Here is a 21277-nt window from a genome sequence, read left to right as displayed (position 1 = left end):
GATTTCCAGTAAATGGGGGGGAGCAGTAAATCTGAGCAGCAGAGGCGGGGGGAGCAGTTCCGCCTCCATTTGGAGTCAGAGAACAGGAGGAGCAGCAGGAGGAGCAGCAGGAGGAGGCAGAGTTGTGGTGAGCGCTGATACAACATCTCCTTCTTCTCCTGTCAGTCTCACTGTTTAAGAACATTTTGTTTTTAATAATTCGGTGACTCAGTGAAGGTTCGTTAAAGTCCAGAGGAGCGGCTCTGCTGTTGAAACGTGAGTTGTTGGAAAGTTGCTGCTCTTTAAGACTGCGCAGCCACTTCCTAATAGAAGCGGGTTTACGGCTGCTGACACTAACTTTCAGTGTCACAGGTGGCTCTCTGTACCTGGCTGGATCAAGCGCTGGTCACAGTGGTCCGTAGACAAACGGACGCCGACGTTATTCCCATGTAACGGCAGACCGTCTGCGCGAGTTTATTAAAGGCGTTTGTCCTCGTTTATAAAGCAGCAGCCGGTTCGTCAGCTTCCGGGTGACCGGGGTGAACGGAGCCCATGTTTCACCAAAGAAGCCTCATTTAAGCTGTTTACCGTTTGGTGCATCTAAACTCTGCCACACCTGTGGCGTGGGGAAAACACGTCGCAGTTGATTGTGGTGCTTTCTAAGGTAGGGTGTGTCTGTTTGCAGTACAGTTACACTAGTCTGCACTTCCGGATTTGTGCGTATCGGTTGCAGCTGGGACATTAGTAATATATGATTGATCCCGTCCGGGAGTGAATGGGGAGCTCGTGTGGTTCGTTTTTAATATAAAGTTCCCAATGTTTACTTTAATGTCTGCGTCACCTGCAACAAATCCTTTTTATTATGTCTTTATCATCAGAATTAAATGAAATAAGCAACATTACATCACAGGTGATTGGATGATTCCTCTCAGACTGAAGTGCAGAAGATGAGTGTTTGTGTGGAGGAGGAGGGGGACGGAGCAGACCGTGTGGGATTCAAGAGCAGCCAGTCCAAAGCAGATCCGCTGGCCTTCAGTGATGGACCCGGACCCTCAGACACACAGTAAGAGAACTGCTGCTGACTCATTTCTGACTTCCTTTTAATCCCTTCAGCATACAGACATCATGTCTCGCCTCTCTGAGACAGACTGTTTTGTTCCATGTGTGCATATGGAATAAGTAACCAATGACACCTGTCTTCAAATTGAAAACCAGCATATTCAAAACAAACTGATTCATCTGAATCTCATAGTTTTTGATGTGATGTTAATAAATCCGTCATTATGGTGTCAGAGGTCAGAGGTCGCAGTCTTCAGGGTTGAGCTGAAAAACTTCAGTAATGAACATGGACCCTCAGATAGCAAGAAGAACCTGTTTCTGCTTTAACCTGATTCTAGTGTGGGTTTGTTCCCTGGTAAAACAACAGAATAATTAATGTGGTCCAAATGTGATGAGATGAAGGAGTGAAGGACTTTTTCAAGGTCTCCTTAAACAAAACAAAAAAACTTGTACAATATTTCTTACTTGGAAAAGCCTGATTTGTATGTGACAACAAAGCTCAGAGTCCAGGAACACACTGCCGGCAGAATTCCTCATATTTGAGGAAAGTTTGTGTTTTTTCCCTCACGTTACAGGTCAGGTTTTGGGACCCAAATAACTCCAGATTGGCAGTTATATACAACCATTTACATAAAAATGCCTCAGGCTGTTTTTGTCCAACTGTTCATAGAACAATCATGTGTCACAATAAGATGTAACACAAATTATTTGTGCTGCTCGTAAAAACAGTTTTACCTCGCCCACAGAGGTTATGTTTTCGGTGGCGTTTGCCCGTTTGCAGGATAACAAATTTCAATGAAAATTTCTGGAGTTGTTTGGGTGGTACGAGGAAGGACTGATAAATGATTCTTTACCATTCTGAAGGTGCGATGTGTGAAAATTGTACCTGTTTCAAAAAAGTTTGAACCAAAGTTGGTTACCATTTTTAAAACCCCCTATCTCATCAGTCCCAGAATTTTAAAATTCACATCCCAGTAAATTTTTCATCTGTCACAATGAAATTTGGTACTCTTTTTGTTTCTATTTCAAATAAAAATACTCACAATAATGCAAAGTGAACAACAAACCTTACACAAAAATCACACCCAGATATACAGTTCATTTCTCAGCAATTCTTTTTAATTTAATGTTTTTATAGGATGCTATTATGGTACATAAACATAAAATATATCCTGACTATATATATGGCATCATGTGTTTATGAGGATCTCCTTTTAAAAAAAAATAAAAATCATATATTAGTTTTTAAAAGCCACTAAAATAAATTTCTAGTCCTCAGCCTTTCAAAGCTGTTTAAAGCTCTTCAAATTTCTGTGCAAAATTAACCACAACATAAGTAAAACTATGGTGGGCAATTTTAAAGAGCACGTTAAGAATAGAGCCACTCGTTTAGGAACAAATAAAAGTATTCTAATGGGAAATAATTCACTTTTATTCAGAATCAGTTTGTATCCAGATTTCTGACTGAATAATTGAAGAGCAGCAGGGACAGTGCAACAAGATAAAGGGCTTAGGAGGCAAAAATATTGCTGCTGTTGTTCACATGTAGGATCCATTGAGAAACAAGCCTTTCTAGCGATTTTAAATGAAAAGGATGAGTATGGGTTCAGATATCGCTAAGACGAGGATCTCTAGGAGTAGTCAGAATACTGCATTGTTTAAAACCACATTTTTAACAAATGGTTAAGAAATTGTTCATATTTATTAGTGAAAGTTTATTTTTGTGACTTCCTTTTCTCTTGTTGACCACCAAGTTTTTTGTGTGAGGTTTTGTTGGTTACTTTTATTTGTTCCTAAAAGAGTGGCTCTTTGGCTTCTAGGACATTTAGTTTGTGAGACTGAGAGATTTGCCAGCTTCAAACTGATATGGAAATCCAGATCTTACCTAATTTTGCTGCTTTAGCTTTTTGTATAAAGTAAAAAAACACAGGGGCTAAAGGACGCATCACTTTAGCTACGTTCACGCTGCAGCCTGAAGTGACCCAATTCCGAATTTTTGTGAAATCCCATTTTTTTTTTTTGCGTGGTCGTTCACATTTCCAAATATATGCGACTTGGATGTGCTCTGTGTGTGAACAGCAGGCGAACCTGAAAGTGTCCCGCATGCGCAGTAAAGGCATCGATAACGTCACATGTAGCGAGCGCGCTCAATGTTTGCGGAAGTCACACATTTTCTTTTTTTTTAATTAAGTTTCACAAATATAAGTATACAATAAACAGTATACAAGAACATAACAACATACAAATGAGCCAAGTGAGCCAGAGGTTATCTACATTAAAGAAAAGTTATAAGTGGAACATACATTTAAAGTTTTGACAGCCTTCTTGTTTGTTGAATCAGCAAGCACTTTAAAATAATGCTCCATATCCTTTCTGAATACTACAAAACAAGGGGTTTTCTTACTAAATTTACTTTTATGAATAAAGAACTTAGCTAGAAACAAAATCAAGTTTATTAAAGAATAGCATTTACCTTCTTTCTTGCATACTTATGAAAACCAAAGGCAACATTTTCCCAGTGTAAAACAAAATCTTTGAGGAGAGGATCAATGAAGAATCTGCTGAGGTCTCCCCAAAACTGTTTGGTCTGCGAACATTGCCAAAATAAATGATCCACTGTTTCTGGATGGGAGTTACAAAAATAAGAATTTGCATTGATGTCTTTCTTGAATTTTTGCATTTAATGGTTGGCAGGGTAGCATTTATATAAAATTTTATATGATACCTCTTTAAATTTGTTTGGAATTAAAATTTATGAGGGAGCATCCAAACTTTTCTCCAGTCAATGTTATTGGTGAGGCGACTCCAATTTGCAATTATATAAGGGATGGTAACAATATCTTTTTGGAATAAAGCACGTATTTCTTTATTCTTTTTCTTTCGGGGTTGTGATGAAAAGCAGATTTTCCCTTCTGGACAGTCAGTTATTCAGAGGAGAGATCCCTGTGCAGCCAAAGGTGTCGGTCTGTTCCTAAACAGCATTAAGACGCCTGAAGAAAAGGCATTGATGACAGTAGAGAATTCCTCAGGAGTCACATGAAAGTTATGTCTGGATAGAAATTCAGTGTAACAGCAATGATCCCTCCTCATTAAATAACTGACTCACCAACCAAATCTCATTCTAAAACCAGGATTCAAGAAAAAGCAATTTGTTTTTGGAAATAATGTCTCTATTATTCCATATAATATAACAGTGTGGTGAGAAATTATGCTTATAAACCAGAGTCCAGGCCAAGAGAACCTGTTTGTGGAATACAGACAGTTTGGCAGGAAGTTTATCTATGTTATAGTTACACCTTAGAAGGAAGTGCAGCCACAAAACAGGAAAAAATATACTGGGGGATAAAGTTCCAAATTGATGTAGGGTTTTTTTAATGAAGTTTCTAGCCCAATTAATTTTTAAATGTGTTAAAGTCCAAAAAATTAAGTCCTCCAGATTCATATCTATTCATTACGACACTTTTCGTTATATAATGTGTATGATTCCTCCATAAGAAGTTGAAAAGCATTTGATCAATAGTTTTATTGGTTTTACCATCTAGCTGTAGTGAAATGGCTGCATAAGATAGTCGAGAAATTCCTTCTGCTTTAGTTAATAACACTCTGCCCCGCAAAGATAAATCTCTCTGTAACCACTGATAAAGTTTCTTTTGAGTTCTCGGAATGATTGGAGTGAAATTTAAGGAGGATCTTAATTTTTGATTCCTGGTGATCACAAGGCCCAAATATTTAACCTCCTCTTTTACAATAATATTGCAGATGGACTGGGCATCACACTTTTTGACTGGTAGCAGTTCACATTTTTTAATATTCAAACATAAACCGGAAGCCTTAGAGAAGTCATTGATGATATTGAGAACAATAGGTATTTGATTTGCGTCTTTTAGAAAGAGTCTAGTATCATCGGCCAGCTGACTAATAAAAAGATCCCTACCAGCTATGGAAATTCCTTGAATATTACTGTTAATAACATGTGTTGTGAGAATTTGTGTACAAAGTAAAAATAGGTAGGGCAAAAGTGGACATCCTTGCCGGATACCTTGTTTGAGGTCGAATCTGGGGGTCATGCCATGTTTTAGTTTGATAGAGCTATTGCTGTTAGCATACAGGGTTTGAATGGCCTTACAGAAGTAGGTACCAAAGCCAAACTTTTCTAGAAAACGAAAGATGAATTGATGTTCTATTGTATCAAAGGCCTTTTAGAAATCCAGGAAGTGAATGAAGCTGTTTTCAGCTATCAGTTCAGAGTAATCAAGTACATCCAATACAAGTCTGATGTTATTTGAGATGTGACGATTCCTCATAAAGCCTGATTGTGTTTCATCAATAACTGTGTCCAGGACTGCTTTAAGTCTCTTAGCAAGCATAGTGACAAAGATCTTGTAATCATTATGGAGGAGAGAAATAGGCCTCCAGTTATCAATAAGAAGTACATCCTTGTCAGGCTTAGGAATCAATGTGATGATGCCTTGATTAAGGCTTGAAGGGAGTGCATTGTTTTCTATGCTTTCTATAAAAACCTGTAGCATAAATGGAGCTAACTGCTTTGAGAAACATTTGTAAAATTCTGAAGTTAAGCCATCTGAACCCAGAGATTTATTGATCTTAAGAGAGTCAATGAAATCAAGCACCTCCTTCAGGGTGAAAGGGGCATCATAGTAATCTTTATCACTAGAGTCCACTGTTTTCAGGTTTTTATATAGATGTTAAATGTAGAGTTGTGACCATTTCATCATATTTAGAACTATAAAGATTTCCATAGAAGTTACAGCGAAAGTTAGAAATTAGTTTGGCATTTTCAGCAATGACACCATCAATGTTTAACTGGTGAATGGAATTATTTTTTGAGCGGTTTTTCCAACCTAAAAAAGTATGCTCCCCTTCTTCCAACCACTTCTTCCTGGATCTCACAAAGGCCCCTTCTGCCTTGTGTCGATATATATCATCAAGTTTACTCTGAAGGTCTAATAAGTTCAATCTGTCCTCCTGTGAGATGTCCTCAGGAGACTTTAGATCAAACAAAGCACTTTTAGAGATTATCTCTTCTTCCTCAACTTTTCTGGATTTGGCCACATAACTTCCATACCTTCTCAAGAATTTACCAGCTTCAAATTTAAAGAGCTCCCAGTTAGCACTATAAGACTTCTCTTTCTTTGCTTTATCCCAAAACTGCCTAGATAATTTATTGATCCCTTTTTTAACTGACTTATTCCCAAGCAGAGAGTTGTTTAGCTTCCAGTATGAAGATCTATTTAAGGTAAACCAAGATGCACACAGTTGTATATTAATATAGATCGCCCTGTGGTCAGTTAAATGTGTTGTAAGGCTATTAACCATGACTGTCATTACCTAATTTAGAATTATAGCCATACACATTAGCAATGATAAGAATGGAATTATAATATCTAATCACCTGAATAATGTAGTGGCCCACTGAGTCACGGTCTGAATGCAAGACTTCCCCAGAGAAGGCATTTTTAGCTGTGGTGACTCCAGCAGAGCGCTCAGACCCATGTGAGAACCAGACCTCACTGCCCCGTTGTGGTCTCCAAAAATTTGCATCATCAGATAAGGAAGTCACACACGTTTTCCTTCCCGTGTCCGCGTAACGGGACGCAGAATAGTGATGTTTGTCGAGTATCAATGACGTGTGGGTCGGCTGAATGTGACCAGGCCGTACATACACATTTGAAAAGATCGGATACGTATCGGTTTAGGACCACATATCCAAGTGGCCTGGGTCGCATTTGAAAAAATCGGATCTGTGTTGTTCAGACTGGCATTAAAAGATCGGATACATGAGGGCAAAAAAAATCGGATTTGGGTCACTTCAGGCTGCAGTGTGATTCCAGCCTAAATGCTGGATTCAAACAGAAAAGCATCAGAGCTTCTGCACAGTGTCATCACATCTGGATCTTTGTCAGCAGCAGTCAGCAAATGATTTTAATGGTGAAGAAATGTGTTCACAGAGAGAGGAAGAGGAGCGGGGTCTGTGTGGAGAAGCGGCCGTCCTGCTGTTCTTCGTGTCAGGACGTCCTGAAGGATCCAGTCTCTACCAGCTGTGGACACTGGTTCTGCAGACAGTGCATCTCCTCATACTGGGACCAGTCTGCTTCATCAGGAGACTCCTCCTGTCCCCAGTGTGGACAAAGACCCAGAACCAGAGCTGGACTGCAGACAGCCAGTCAGAGCAGCTGTGTACAAAGTAAGACTGAACATCTGTCTGCTGATGGACTCATTTCTGAAAACTGGACTTCTTGTTGTGTTGTTGACACATTTCAGAGTTTCTTTCTCTTTAGTCTCAGTGTTTTTCTGTCTTTCAGCAGATGCTGGTCTGCAGGAGGTTTTAGAGGAACATAAGATCAGTCTGAGGAGGAGATGTGAACGTGTGACTGAAGGAAGTGATCAAACAGGAAGTGGAACCCTCCTGAACAGGATCTACACTGACCTCTATATCACAGAGGGACAGAGTGAAGAGGGTCATACCCAACATGAGGTGAGGCAGCTGGAGACAGCTTCCAAAAAGAAGACTTTTGATGACAGACCAATCAGGTGCCACGACATCTTTAAAGCCTTCCCTGACCAACAGAGACCCATCAGAGTGGTTCTGACCAACGGCGTCGCTGGTGTTGGAAAAACCTTCTCAGTGCAGAAGTTCAGTCTGGACTGGGCAGAGGGCTTGGAGAACCAACATGTCAGTGTGGTGATGCTGCTTTCATTCAGGGAGCTGAACCTGATCAGAGATCAGCAGTACAGTCTTCTGGAGCTGCTCCATGTTTTCCATCCAACATTACAGAAGGTCCCAGCAGAGAAGCTCGCTGTCTGGAAGCTTCTGTTCATCTTTGACGGCCTGGATGAAAGCAGACTTTCATTGGATTTCACCAACAGGAAGCTCGTGTCTGATGTCACACAGAAGTCATCAGTCAGCGAGCTGCTGACAAACCTCATCGAGGGGAATCTGCTTCCCTCGGCTCTCGTCTGGATAACTTCCCGACCTGCAGCAGCCAATCGGATCCCTCCTAGATGTGTTGACAGGCTGACAGAAGTGCGAGGTTTCACTGATGCCCAGAAGGAGGAGTACTTCAGGAGGAGATTCAATGATGAAGAGCTGTCCAGCAGAATCATCTCCCACATGAAGACAACCAGGGGCCTCAATATCATGTGCAGAATCCCAGTCTTCTGCTGGATCACTGCTACTGTTCTGGAGCACATGTTGACTATAGAACAGAGAGGAGAGCTGCCCAAGACCCTGACTGACATGTACTCACACTTCCTGCTGGTTCAGACAAAGAGGAAGAAGAACAAGTACCATGAGGGACATGAGACAAGTCCACAGGAGCTGACGGAGGCTGACAGGGAAGTTCTTCTGAAGCTGGGGAGGCTGGCGTTTGAACATCTGGAGAAAGGAAACATCATGTTCTACCAAGAAGACCTGGAGCAGTGTGGTCTGGATTTTACAGAGGCCTCAGTGTACTCGGGAGTTTTTACAGAGATCTTCAAAAGAGAACATGTGATCTTCCAGAAACCAGTCTACAGCTTTGTTCATCTGAGCATTCAGGAGTTTCTGGCTGCAGTCTACATGTTCCACTGTTACACCAGCAGGAAGACAGAGGTGCTGGAGGACTTTCTGGGAGAAAAATACAATGAGTCATCTCTGTGTATCTTTCTGAGCAAGATCATGGAGAAATCCCTCAGGAGTAAAAATGGTCATCTAGACCTGTTTATTCGCTTCTTTCATGGCCTCTCTCTGGAGTCCAACCAGAGACTCTTAGGAGGTCTGCTGGGTCAGACAGAGAACAGTCCAGAATTCATCCAGAGAGTCATCAACAACCTGAAGAAGATGAACAGTGATAAAATCTCTCCTGACAGAAGCATCAACATCTTCCATTGTCTGATGGAGATGAATGACCTCTCAGTACATCAGGAGATCCAAAAGTTCCTGGAGTCAGAAAACAGATCAGAGAGACTCTCTGAGATCCACTGCTCAGCTCTGGCGCACATGATGCAGATGTCGGAGATTCTGGACGAGTTGGACCTAAAGAAATACAACACATCATTGGAGGGACGTTGCAGATTGATTCCAGTTGTGAGGAACTGCAGAAAGGCTCGGTGAGTCCAGATGGGATCATTACTATTACTGATACATGTAAATTGGTAGTTTAGTTTTTCAAATATACATAATATGAAAATATTTCAGTAGTTTTACTTTTACACTATAGAAATCTTTGATGCAGGATGCCTTAAGCTACACTAGGTAGTTTTTATCCTCCCACCCAAAAAAAAGCTGGCGGATATTGTCATACTTTCCATCCGTCCATCATTCCATCCATTGTTCCAGGTATCTGTCTGTGAGGTTTTAGTTGAGCAATGAAATTAGGCATGTGTTCTTTACTCTTCAAGGATGTGCAACACAATTTATACTCCTGGATGTTTGATAAAATTTGTACACTTTGACTGTATTTATACGCAGTGGAGAGTAAAGAACATGGAGGGTTTCAGACTGCCAATGTTATGATAATATATGCTAATGATATGCAGCCTCTTTGTCATTGCTCATTGGCTTAGCCTAATCATGTGTTTACACTATGCTGCATCATTAGCTTTACCTACTTTACCATTGACTTAACTGGAGAAAATGGTCAGTTGCTAGATAGGAATCCCCAACTCTATATTGCCAAAAGAATTTGCTCATCTGCCTTAACACACATATAAACTTAATTTTGTAGTTCTAACAGCATCAGCTGTTCTGGGAAGGCTTTCTACACAGTTTAGAAGTGTGTTTATGAGACTTTTTGATCGTTCTTCCAAAAGGGCATTTGTGAGGTCAGGCACTGATGTTGGATGAGACGGCCTGGTTTCACGCCGTCCTCTTTAATTCATTGGGTTGAGCTCAGGACTCTAAGCAGACGAGTTCTTTCACACCAAACTTGCTCAGTTTTATGGACCTGCTTTGTGCATTCACGTGTAGTCATGTTGGAACAGGAAGGGGCGATCCCCAAACTGTTCCCACAAAGTTGGAAGCATGAAATTATCCAAAATGTTTAAGTAGAAGTAATAAGGTTTTTTTTTTTTTTTTTTTTGCTGGATCTAAGGGGCCGAGCCCAACAACCCTACATCATTACCCCCCCTCCACTAAACCTTACACTAGGCACAATGCAGTCAACTGCAACTGCCAAACCCAGACTCATCTTTAGGATTGCCAGATGGAGAAGCGTGATTCATCACTCCAGAGAACACGTCTCCACTGCTCTAGAGTCCAGTGGTCATGTGCTTTATGCCAGTGCATCCAACTCTTTGTATTGTGCTCCAATCCATGAAGCTCTTTATGCACTGTTCTTGAACTAATCTGAAGGCCATCTGAAGTTTGGAGGTCTTTAGCGATTGACTCTGCAGAAATTTGGCAACCTCAGCGTATGCTGACCCAGATCCAGGATTTTACATGGCCTACCACTTTGTGCCTGAGTTGCTGTCATTCCCAGTCACTTCCATTTTGCTATATTACCACTAACAATTGACTGTGAAATATTTAGTAGTGTGGAAATTAATATCAGCTGGTTCAGCCCCAACTGATGGCTTATAAAAAGGTTTCTCTCTTACCAAAATGTCACACAAGAAACATCCCATGATGGGTAAAACCACTGAGCTCTCTCGAGATTTTCACAATTTCATTGTTGTGTAACAGAAGAATTTCCAAACTTATGAAGGTTCCAGTGAGCACGGTTGGGGCCATAATCCAGAACAGAAACAAGCATCATTTCACTATAAGCCTGCCATGACCAGGTGCTTCTCGCAAGATTTCAGACAGAGTAGTGAAAATAATTATCAGAAGAGTTGTCCAAGAGTCAAGGACCACTTTTGGAGAAATAGAGAAAGACCTGGAATCAGCAGGTCCAATTGTTTCAAAGAAAACAATAAGTAATGCACTCAGCCACCATGACGTGTGTGCCCTCACCATGCAAGATTCCATTACTGAAGAAAGAGCATGTTGAAGCACATTTAAAGTTTGATGAACAACATTTAGACAAGCCTGTGAAATAAATGGACTAAATGGTAAATGGACTAGTTCTTATATAGCGTTTTTCTACTCACTCTGAGCAATCAATGCACTTATACAACACGTTTACATTTACCCATGCACACCCAATTATACAAGGACTTCCATGATTAACTAAGCTAAGTGCTTTTTATTACCAAACATTCACACACATTCATACTCCGACAGTTGCGTCGGAGAGCAACTTGGGGTTAAGTATCTTCCCAAGGATACATTGGCATGCAGCCTGGAGTAGCCCGGAATCGAACCGCTGACCTTCCGATCAGTAGGTGACCTGCTCTACCTCCTGAGATACAGCCACCCCAAATACTGGGCGAATATAGTCTGGTCAACTGAGGCCAAAATTAAACTCTTTGGATGCCATAATACACACCATGCTTGGAGGTCAAAAGACACAAAAGTACCTGCTGACCTGCTCATTTTAGCGATACTCTCGCTGATACTGGTAAGAGTGTTGATGAGGACAAGTCTAGAGATCACTCTGTCATACTGACTGTGTTCAAATAGCAGATTGGATGCTTTAAAAGGAGGGTGGTGCTTGAAATCATTGTTGGTCCTCTGGTAACCATGGTTACCTGCAAGTAAACGTGCAGTGATCGTAGCTTTGCATAGAAAGGGCTTCACAGGCAAGAGTATTGCTGCTTGTAAGATTGCATCTAAACAAACCATATGTCAGATCATCAAAAACTTCAAGGAGAGGTTCAATTGTTGTAAAGAATCCTTCAGGGTGCCCAAGAAAGTCCAGTAAGTGCAATACCATCTCATAAATAATTCAGCTGCAGGGTTGGGGCCTCACCAGTGCAGAGCTTGGTCAGCAATGGCAGCAGGCAGGTGTGAATGCACATGTAATGAGGTGAAGGCCTATGGAGGATTACCTTGTGTCAAGTACGGCAGCAAAGAATCTACTTCTCTCCAGGAAAAACATCAAGGCAGGCTTCTCCGAAAGTACCTTCTCCCAACGGTCCAAGAATAGTTAGGTGAAGAACAATGCCTTTTCCAGCATGATGGATCATGTCATAACTAAAGTGGCTCAGAGAACAAAACATCAAAATTTTGGGTCTGTGGAGAGGTAACTCCCTAGATCTGATATTAGTCCCTCATGAGGTGAATAGACAAGCAAAAACCAACAAACTCCAAATAATGATTAGCAATGGGTTGCTATCAGTCAGGATTATTAGCCCAGAAGGCCAACACTGCAAAGACTGACTCTTTCCATAAACTTATTGTAGTTTTCAATAAAAGCCTTTGAAAACTATAAAATGCTTGTCATTATACACTGCTCAAAAAAAAATAAAGGGAACACTCAAATAACACATCCTAGATCTGAATGAATGAAATATTCTCATTGAATACTTTGTTCTGTACAAAGTTGAATGTGCTGACAACAAAATCACACAAAAATCATCAATGGAAATCAAATTTATTAACCAATGGAGGCCTGGATTTGGAGTCACACACAAAATTAAAGTGGAAAAACACACTACAGGCTGATCCAACTTTGATGTAATGTCCTTAAAACAAGTCAAAATGAGGCTCAGTATTGTGTGTGGCCTCCACATGCCTGTATGACCTCCCTACAATGCCTGGGCATGCTCCTGATGAGGTGGCAGATGGTGTCCTGTGGGATCTCCTCCCAGACCTGGACTAAAGCATCTGCCAACTCCTGGACAATCTGTGGTGCAACGTGACATTGGTGGATGGAACGAGACATGATGTCCCAGATGTGCTCAATCAGATTCAGGTCTGGGGAACGGGCGGGCCGGTCCATAGCTTCAATGCCTTCATCTTGCAGGCATTGATGACACTCCAGCCACATGAGGTCTAGCATTGTCCTGCATTAGGAGGAACCCAGGGCCAACCGCACCAGCATATGGTCTCACAAGGGGTCTGAGGATCTCATCTCGGTACCTAATGGCAGTCATGCTACCTCTGGCGAGCACATGGAGGGCTGTGCAGCCCTCCAAAGAAATGCCACCCCACACCATTACTGACCCACTGACAAATCAGTCATGCTGAAGGATGTTGCAGTTAGCAGATCACTCTCCACGGCCTCTCCAGACTCTGTCACGTCTGTCACATGTGCTCAGTGTGAACCTGCTTTCATCTGTGAAGAGCACAGGGCGCCAGTGGCGAATTTGCCAACCCTGGTGTTCTTTGGCAAATGCCAAGCATCCTGCACGGTGTTGGTCTGTGAGCACAACCCCCATCTGTGGACGTCTGTCCCTCATACCATCCTCATGGAGTCGGTTTCTAACCGTCTGTGCAGACACATGCACATTTGTGGCCTGCTGGAGGTCATTTTGCAGGGCTCTGGCAGTGCTCCTCCTGTTCCTCCTTACACAAAGGCGGAGGTAGTGGTCCTGCTGCTGGGATGTTGCCCTCCTACGGCCTCCTCCACGTCTCCTGGTGTACTGGCCTGTCTCCTGGTAGCGCCTCCAGCCTCTGGACACATCAGCCAGAAAGCATAGGTACTGAGAAGTGGTCTGTGGTCCCCACCTGCAGAACCACTCCTTTATGGAGTGTGTCTTGCTAATTGCCAATAATTTCCACCTGTTGTCTATTCCATGTGCACAACAGCATGTGAAATTGATTGTCAATCAGTGTTGCTTCTTAAGTGGAAAGTTTGATTTCACAGACGTTTGATTTACTTGGAGTTATATTGTGTTGTTTAAGTGTTCCCTTTATTTTTTTGAGCAGTGTACTTTGATATCCCACAGCTCCAAAAACAACTGATGCAGCGAACTTTGTGAAAACCAATACTTGAGTCATTCTATACTTATAATGCAGATTTGCTTCTTTTATAATAACACATTTTCTCTAATCATAGACTGAATTCTTGTGGACTCTCAGAGACTCACTGTGAAGTTGTGGCCTCAGCTCTCAAGTCCAAACCTTTCCATCTGACAGAGCTGGACATGAGTTACAATGACCTGCCCTGTTCAGGAGTGAAGCTTCTGTGTGCTGGTCTGCAGAGTCCAAACTGTCGACTGGACACTCTGAGGTCAGTTCACTGACTGCAGCTGTTGTTGTTTTTCTATATTTTAGATCTTTGATTGATGTTTAAAACTTTCTTTGGTTCCTAAATGTTCAGGATGTGTCTGAAGACAAATGTGAAGAATTTTGAGTGCTTTCAGAAATGTTGTGTCTTTCCAAACGACTGAACAACACTTTTTCCTTTTGGCTCCAAATAGAAGTGACAGACTTGTTCATAAAGAAATCTGAATTTCCTTTAGACTTTAAAGAAAAACATTTCTGATTAGATTTTTTACATGATTTATTGTTTCTTAAAATTGAGTCAAGCAGTTTTTTATTACATTTAAGACCAGTAAAACCACATTCAGACCAAGATGAAATCCTACTGTAGCTAACTGAGGTGTGTTCTGTGTCTGACCTGCATGGTGTGATGAAAAACTCTCATTGATGAAGGCATATCTGTATGACTGATCAATGATTTATTTGTGTGTGTGTGTGTGTGTGTGTGTGTGTGTGTGTGTGTGTGTGTGTGTGTGTGTGTGTGTGTGTGTGTGTGTGTGTGTGTGTGTGTGTGTGTGTTCCTTTATTCAGACTGGTGGACTGCTGGTTGTCAGAGATCAGTTGTGCTTCTCTGCTCTCAGCTCTCATGTCCAACCCCTCCCATCTGAAACATCTGGACCTGAGTGACAACATCAAGCTGCAGGATTCAGGAGTGAAGCTGTTGTGTGCTTTTCTGGAGAGTCCACACTGCAGACTGGAAACTCTGAGGTCAGACACCACATTGTGGTTTTGTACTCAGATGCATGTGCTGGGAAAGTTTAGGTGACATTCAACTGTTGGTATAAGACAAAAGAGGGTATATGGTGAAACCTTGACTCATGCATGAGACCCTAAATAACTTACATATTTTACTCTTTAGTCAGACTGAGACAAATGTCTGTGTTCTTTCAATTTTAAGATAAAACTAAACTCAGAGAACTGTAATGATTATACTTTGATTACTGCTCAGCTCATGAGGCAGATGCAGAGGTCTTAGTATCCAGCCTGTTTGTGGTTTGCGTCTAAATAAAGTTTCATTTCACTCAATGTCAGTAGAAGACTGGTGTCGATGATGGTTCACACTAACTGAATGATGAAGTCTTTAATATTGTAAAGAATCTCACTGATACGGACATATCAGGGAAAGTTAAATGATTTTACCTGCATCTTTTTTTCTTTCTTCAGATTGGTGAATTGCAGGTTGTCAGAGATCAGCTGTGATTATCTGACCTCAGCTCTGAAGTCCAACCCCTTCCATCTGAAACTTCTGGACCTGAGCAACAACTTTGACCTGCAGGATTCTGGACTGAAGCAGATCTGTGGTTTTCTGGAGAATCCAGAGTGTGGACTGGAGACTTTGAGGTCAGCCACCATGTTTCAGTTGTGTTGAGATAAATATGAGAAGAATAAGTCCAAATTAAGTTTGTTTCAAAGCTGAGCTTCAGTGGGGTTTGACTTTCAGTATAGGATATATAATGTTCAGCCCAACATCAGAGGAGCATCAGGCCAGACACTGCAAGTTTGTTTCAACATCTTATTTTTAACATTAACCAAAATATATCTTCTAATTTTCACTGGACACAGTACACAGCTGTGCATCATTTATTTGATTAACATACATACTGCACACAGTTCACTGTACAGATTCCATCTTTTTAATGTGTCAGATCCAAGGAGCAGACACCAGCAGCCAGGAGTCAAACTACCAACCTTCTGTTCCCCCAATAGATAATAATAAATAATAAAATATAACCAATTAAAAAAAGTGGTCCAGGTTTCTCGGAGGACTTTCAAAGCTCTTCTTTGATGCTTCTGCCTTTTGTTCCATTCTCTGTCAAGATGATTTGACACTGCTTTAATTATGCTGTGGTTCAGCCTCTGGGGAGGCCGATCTGCGACTGATGGTGTTGCACTGTGTATTTTTCTATCCAGGTTTGCTTTGACTGCATTGGCAGTGTGTTTGGGATCATTTGTTATGCTGAAAAATGAAGCTGCTGCTGCTCTCAGTGCTGTATTGCATGATGGATCAAAATCTGACTGTACTTTCTGTGTTCATAATTTAATTAATCAGTTTTGACAGGATCACCAACACCACTGGTTCAAATAAAGAAATAAGAAGAAGAAGAAATAAGAAGCAGTGTGTGAAAGAACTGCGTACACTCCATGACTCAGTAGCTTGTAGAACTTGAGTGAATTGTTTTCTGAATGTTATTATCAATCTCTCACTTTGTTGTGGAGGAACTTTGGTCCCCATTTTATTACAGAATTGCTTCAGTTTATTGAGGCTTGCAGGCATTCGTTTATGGACTGCTCTCTACGGTCCTGTATGTCAGTCAGGTTGGACTCTGACTCTGTTGCAGCACCTTCATTGGGATCATTGTCCTGTTTGATGACTCACTTTGGTCCAAGCTTTAGCTGTGGGACAGATGCTCTCACATTTGACTCTAGAATACTTTGGTATACAGAGGGGTTCATGGTCGATCCACGGACTGTGACGGTCTCCCTCATGACTTATAAGATTTTTCCAGTTTAACAGCTTGATGGCATTGCAAACCTCACAAAATATGTAAGGGGACACAAAGTCTTAACACCCTGGACACCAAATGAAAATAACCCAGTTTTGTCTATTAGTAATCACACAAAAGAAAATGTATATAACTCTGCATTCAACACAAGAATACGTCAAAACAAGGATTTAACTGAGGTTATTCCATTCAGTTCAAGATGTTTTAGTTCCTTAAAACTCTTCAGTTTGTTCATAAGAAAAACAAAAAACAAATTTCAGTTCAATAAAGTCTTTCAGTTCATTTTTAAGGGAAAACAGAACAAACTCACTTCAGGTTCAGAACCAAAACAAGGAAGTGTGCCCCTCACTTCAAATCTACGCACTACATATATTATAACAAAAACAAACCAAAAAAAGTGGGAAGGGGGGTGTGGGTGATTGTCACTACTGTAGGGGTTGCGTGACTTGTGGGCTGGTTTGGTTTGGGGGGTTTGGGGTTGGGTCTTCAACCCCCTGCATCTCTCCTCCTGTCTTTCTTCTCACCTCGGTGCCGGTGGGGGTGGGTCTTCAGTGGTTCTCAGGGGTGAAGGCTGGTCTGGTGTATCTGTCCTGATCGCTCCATGGTGGGTATACCATGATGGCTGTGTGGGGGCTCATTTTTTTGCATCTGCTTTGTTGACTCCTGGCTGGATGGGGTGGGGGCTCAGGTGGGCATCCTGTTAGTCTGGTTGTCCACAGCACCTTGGTTGTGCTGGCTGGTGTCCTTCCTGAGCTTTGGGTCTGTTCGCTGTCCCTCGACTCCTGTGGTGCTGTGGGCTCCTTTTTCTGGGTGGGACCGGGTTGTTTGCTGTCTCTGTTGGGTCCTGGCTATGGCCTCAGACACTGGTGGAGTTTTCTGGCTTGGCACACAGGTGCCCACTGCTTCTTGGTATTTGCTGTAAGTTGCGTCCACTTGTGGTGTCTGGGCTCATGTGGGTTCTCATCACCACTGTGTTATGATGACTTTGATGAGAGTGGGGTTGTCCTCAAAATCATCACTTTGTTTCTGCTAGTTTCTTTAACCTTGTTGAAGTGTTTGGTTACTGGGTTTCTCTGAGATGCATTTTGCTGCCTTTGAAGGGAATATTTTCATGAGGCCCTCATGAAAATAAATAAATAAATAAATGGAGTACCAAATCTGAGGCATCCTACTGGTTGGCACCTGGTGGGGTGTGGAGATAAGTTCAAGGGAGGGGGAAAAAAACACACACAGTTTAAAAGAAGGCCATCTGTCTGTCACAATGTGGCTCCAAAACTATTTGAAATCCTCCCCTTTCTACCACTGTGCTCAAAAGCTGGCATGAACTGTTTATGTGGCACTCTGCATTAAACCTTTCTTCCACACAGCCTAATAAACCTAAGCCATCTTTCCCTCCTTTTCTTAGAGCAAAGATTTTTTTTCAAAACCTTTGTAGCTCTTGTTTTTCCAACCAGCTTCAAATGCTGGCCAATTAATCAAGTGCAGCCCCCTGGCTGCTACTTATCCTCAGGAACAGGCGTACCTGACAGCAGCAGGTAGCTGTGACTCTTCACTGAGCTCAACTCATTCAAACTGTTCTGGAGTCAGATTCAAAGCAGGAAACAGTGCAAATGTTTGTGTTGACTCTGACTCTGGATCAGCTGTGACTGACAGACTGTGGACATTATGGAGCCTAAATGTGAGGCCATTTTCCTCCTTCATCTGCAGATTAAAGCCAAAAAAACACAGTAAGATGAGAGGAGCTGAAGCACAGATGTGCAGAGCAGATGTTCATCACATTATGACCTCACTCTGTTTTGTCTTCATATACATTCAGTCTGTTTATATTTTCTGCTTTTATAATTGCACATTTGATATTTTCTCATAGACTGAAAGGTTGTGGAATCTCAGAGACTTCCTGTGAAGTTGTGGCCTCAGTTCTGAAGTCCAACCCCTCCCATCTGACAGAGCTGGACATGAGTTACAACAAGCTGCAGGATTCAGGAGTGAAGCTTCTGTGTGCCGGACTGGAGAGTCCAAACTGTCGACTGGAGACTCTGAGGTCAGAATCATTGAAATGTCCAAATATTTTCTAAATTGCACTGATAAGAGTGAAGGGAGGCTAAAACTGATGTTGATGATGTGGTGGTGGTGATGATTATAAAGTTTGTGTAAAGCAGTAATATGTGAATCTGAATCATTTGAACAATTTAAAAAATCACCAAGGATGGGGACCTATCTGAATGACTGACAAATGATTTTATGGATGTGCTTTATTCTTGATTTAGATTGGAGTACTGCTGGTTATCAGAGGTCAGCTGTGCTTCTCTAGTCTCTGCCTTGAAGTCCAGCCTCTTCCATCTGAAACATCTGGACTTGAGTAATAACACCGACCTGCAGGATTCAGGAGTGAAGCAGCTGTGTGGCTTTCAGGAGAGTCCACACTGTAGACTGGAGACTCTGAGGTCAGTCACCATGTTTCAGTTGTGTTGAGATTGAATATGATGTGAAAGCTGTGCTGACCCTAAACTGGAGAGATGAGGCTGATTTTGACAGAAAGAAAGATCAGTGAAAATTTCAGGCTTTTATCTTTAATAGTTTTTGACACATTCATGTTCAACCATTAACCAAAGGTGGGCTGATGAACCTGCTGATTGAGATGGAATGACTCAATTAGTAATCCAGGACCTGTAATTGGGCAAAATAGTTCATGTTTTTACTAGTGCAGCAAACAATGACTTGAGATGTTCGAGTTCACGCCATAAATGCATACTGTTCAAGTTAGACCCATCAAACTCCCCACACAGATAGTCTGAAAACTCTGCACAGTTTGGATTCCTGTTTGAAGCTGAATCCTGTTGGCTTCAGCTGTTTGGAGTTTTTCTAAACTTCTCCATTCTGAACCTCCTTCAGCTCTGATTATGAAACACTGAATGATTTCAAGATGAAACTTATTAATAAACTTACATCTTTTATTCTTCAGATTGGAGAACTGTGGTTTGTCAAAGATCAGCTGTGATTATCTGGCAGCAGCTCTGAAGTCTGCCTGTTTTAGACAGCTGGACATGAGCAGAAACAGCCTGCAGGATCCAGATGTGAAGCAGCTGTCTGATCTTGTGGAGAGTCCACACTGCAGACTGGAGACACTGCAGTAAGTAGAGGGTTGGAGTGAGTCCATGCTGCTCTCAGCAGTATTGTACTAAACACAGTTAGTATGAAAGCAAAGATCCAGTGTTTCCTGTAAAGCTGCAGCCTTCTCAGTGGCTGCTTTCCTCAGTGAAGCTGTGAGAGGAGGATGGTGACAGGCTTCAGGATTGGACACAAACAGAGGGAATGACAGTCGGCCAATCAGCTGATCTAGGAGCATGTTGTGATCATGTGTTTGATGTGATGTGACTGCTGCTGTTGCGTTCGTGTCTACAGCAGATAAAGCTGAATTCCAACAGCCTTACAAGATGTACAGACAGAAGTCCTCGTTTGTCATCACTGATCCATTTCATTTTTGTCGCAGACCTGAGATCAGCCTGACTGACGTCTGCAAATATGGTTTTCTGATTTCAGAAAACCATCATTATATGAATTTTTCCATGTGACACACCGAGGCTGGAAAGAATGCAAACTAAAACCATCTTATTAATTTAATGGAACAACAATTCTCATCCATCAGTTTCTCCTGTGACTTGATGATAGTATTTTGACCAGCAGTTTTTCAACTTCGAATAGGCTAAATTTGAATAATAATTTTCAGTCTCACTGACCAAAGCACACATGTATTCATAAAGTGTTTTCAATGCTATATTACTGGACAAGACTTCTCTCACATACTAAAACTCTGCAGCTTTCTCTGGAGCAGCAGTGTAGGGATGAGTTATTGAGTACATGACCTCGTTAGTGTGAATGCTTCACCTGAATGCTGATGTTAGGTTAAGTGAAGTCACACAACAGAAAGACACCCTGGGTATGTTGAACTGCTGCTCTTTATACTGGATGTGCTGCATCACTGACTGACAGCTGATGAAGAGTCTGTGGAAACACTCATTTATCTCCTCTGCTCTTTCTTCTGCTCTCTGCAGGTGGAGGTAAACAGGACGGTGTGTGTGCTGAGAGAGGAGGAGCTGTGTCCTGATGATCAAGAGAGGTTGACTCTGACTGGGACAAAGCACACCCTCCTTATTTCTGGTTTTAATCTGTGTTGCATATGACATTAAACAAAAGCAGAGTCAGGCTGAAGAACACTGTTAAAGTTCATAAACTCTCCGTTGTTGCTGATGTGGCTGCAAAGAAGACGGGAAGCAAAAAGGACGATGAGCGAACTGCTGATGACGAATGTGTTGTGGTCCCGGAGTTTCCTGCATGTTTGACTTCTGCTTTCTGTTTGGTTTCTATTTCACTGTTCTGGGGTTTCAATTTTCAATTTTTGGATTCCTTTTATAAGGAATTATAATAATTCTGATGATTTCAATTTATGGTGATTTTTCAGTTTTTAGACTGGCACCAGACATAATTTTATTTTATTTTTAATCTAGTATTTTGGTTCATGTCTTGTTTTATTATTACCCTCTTTGTTAATGCTGCTCATGTTCTCCGCTCCCCGTGTCCCTCTGCTGGATCTCTGTTCACTGTTCACATCATCATCATCATCATCATCATCATCATCATCATACTGTAA

General features: G+C 41.7%; 1 protein-coding gene across 1 annotated transcript; it reads left to right on the top strand.

Annotated features, from left to right (window-relative positions):
* Positions 1–76: 76 nt before the first annotated feature.
* Positions 77–21135, top strand: LOC115799320 (NACHT, LRR and PYD domains-containing protein 12-like). Its single transcript, XM_030756417.1, has 11 exons — positions 77–127; positions 858–1042; positions 7008–7243; positions 7362–9147; positions 13920–14093; positions 14657–14833; positions 15290–15466; positions 18497–18670; positions 18897–19073; positions 19592–19759; positions 20682–21135. Exons 2-11 carry the CDS (start codon positions 927–929, stop codon positions 20689–20691), a joined length of 3195 nt encoding a protein of 1064 aa, XP_030612277.1. The 5' UTR covers positions 77–127; positions 858–926; the 3' UTR covers positions 20692–21135.
* The last annotated feature ends 142 nt before the right edge of the window (positions 21136–21277 follow it).

Source organism: Archocentrus centrarchus, chromosome 20 (assembly GCF_007364275.1).
Source record: "Archocentrus centrarchus isolate MPI-CPG fArcCen1 chromosome 20, fArcCen1, whole genome shotgun sequence".
NCBI classification, from domain to species: Eukaryota; Metazoa; Chordata; class Actinopteri; order Cichliformes; family Cichlidae; genus Archocentrus; species Archocentrus centrarchus.
This window is presented reverse-complemented; position numbering and strand designations above follow the sequence as displayed.

Coding starts and splice junctions, on each gene's coding strand:
- LOC115799320 (XM_030756417.1), top strand. CDS start 927: ATGAGTGTTTGTGTGGAGGAGGAGGGGGACGGAGCAGACCGTGTGGGA. Junction 15,467..18,496: donor TGTGGACTGGAGACTTTGAG/GTCAGCCACCAT, acceptor ATTTTCTCATAG/ACTGAAAGGTTGTGGAATCT. Junction 19,074..19,591: donor TGTAGACTGGAGACTCTGAG/GTCAGTCACCAT, acceptor TTTATTCTTCAG/ATTGGAGAACTGTGGTTTGT.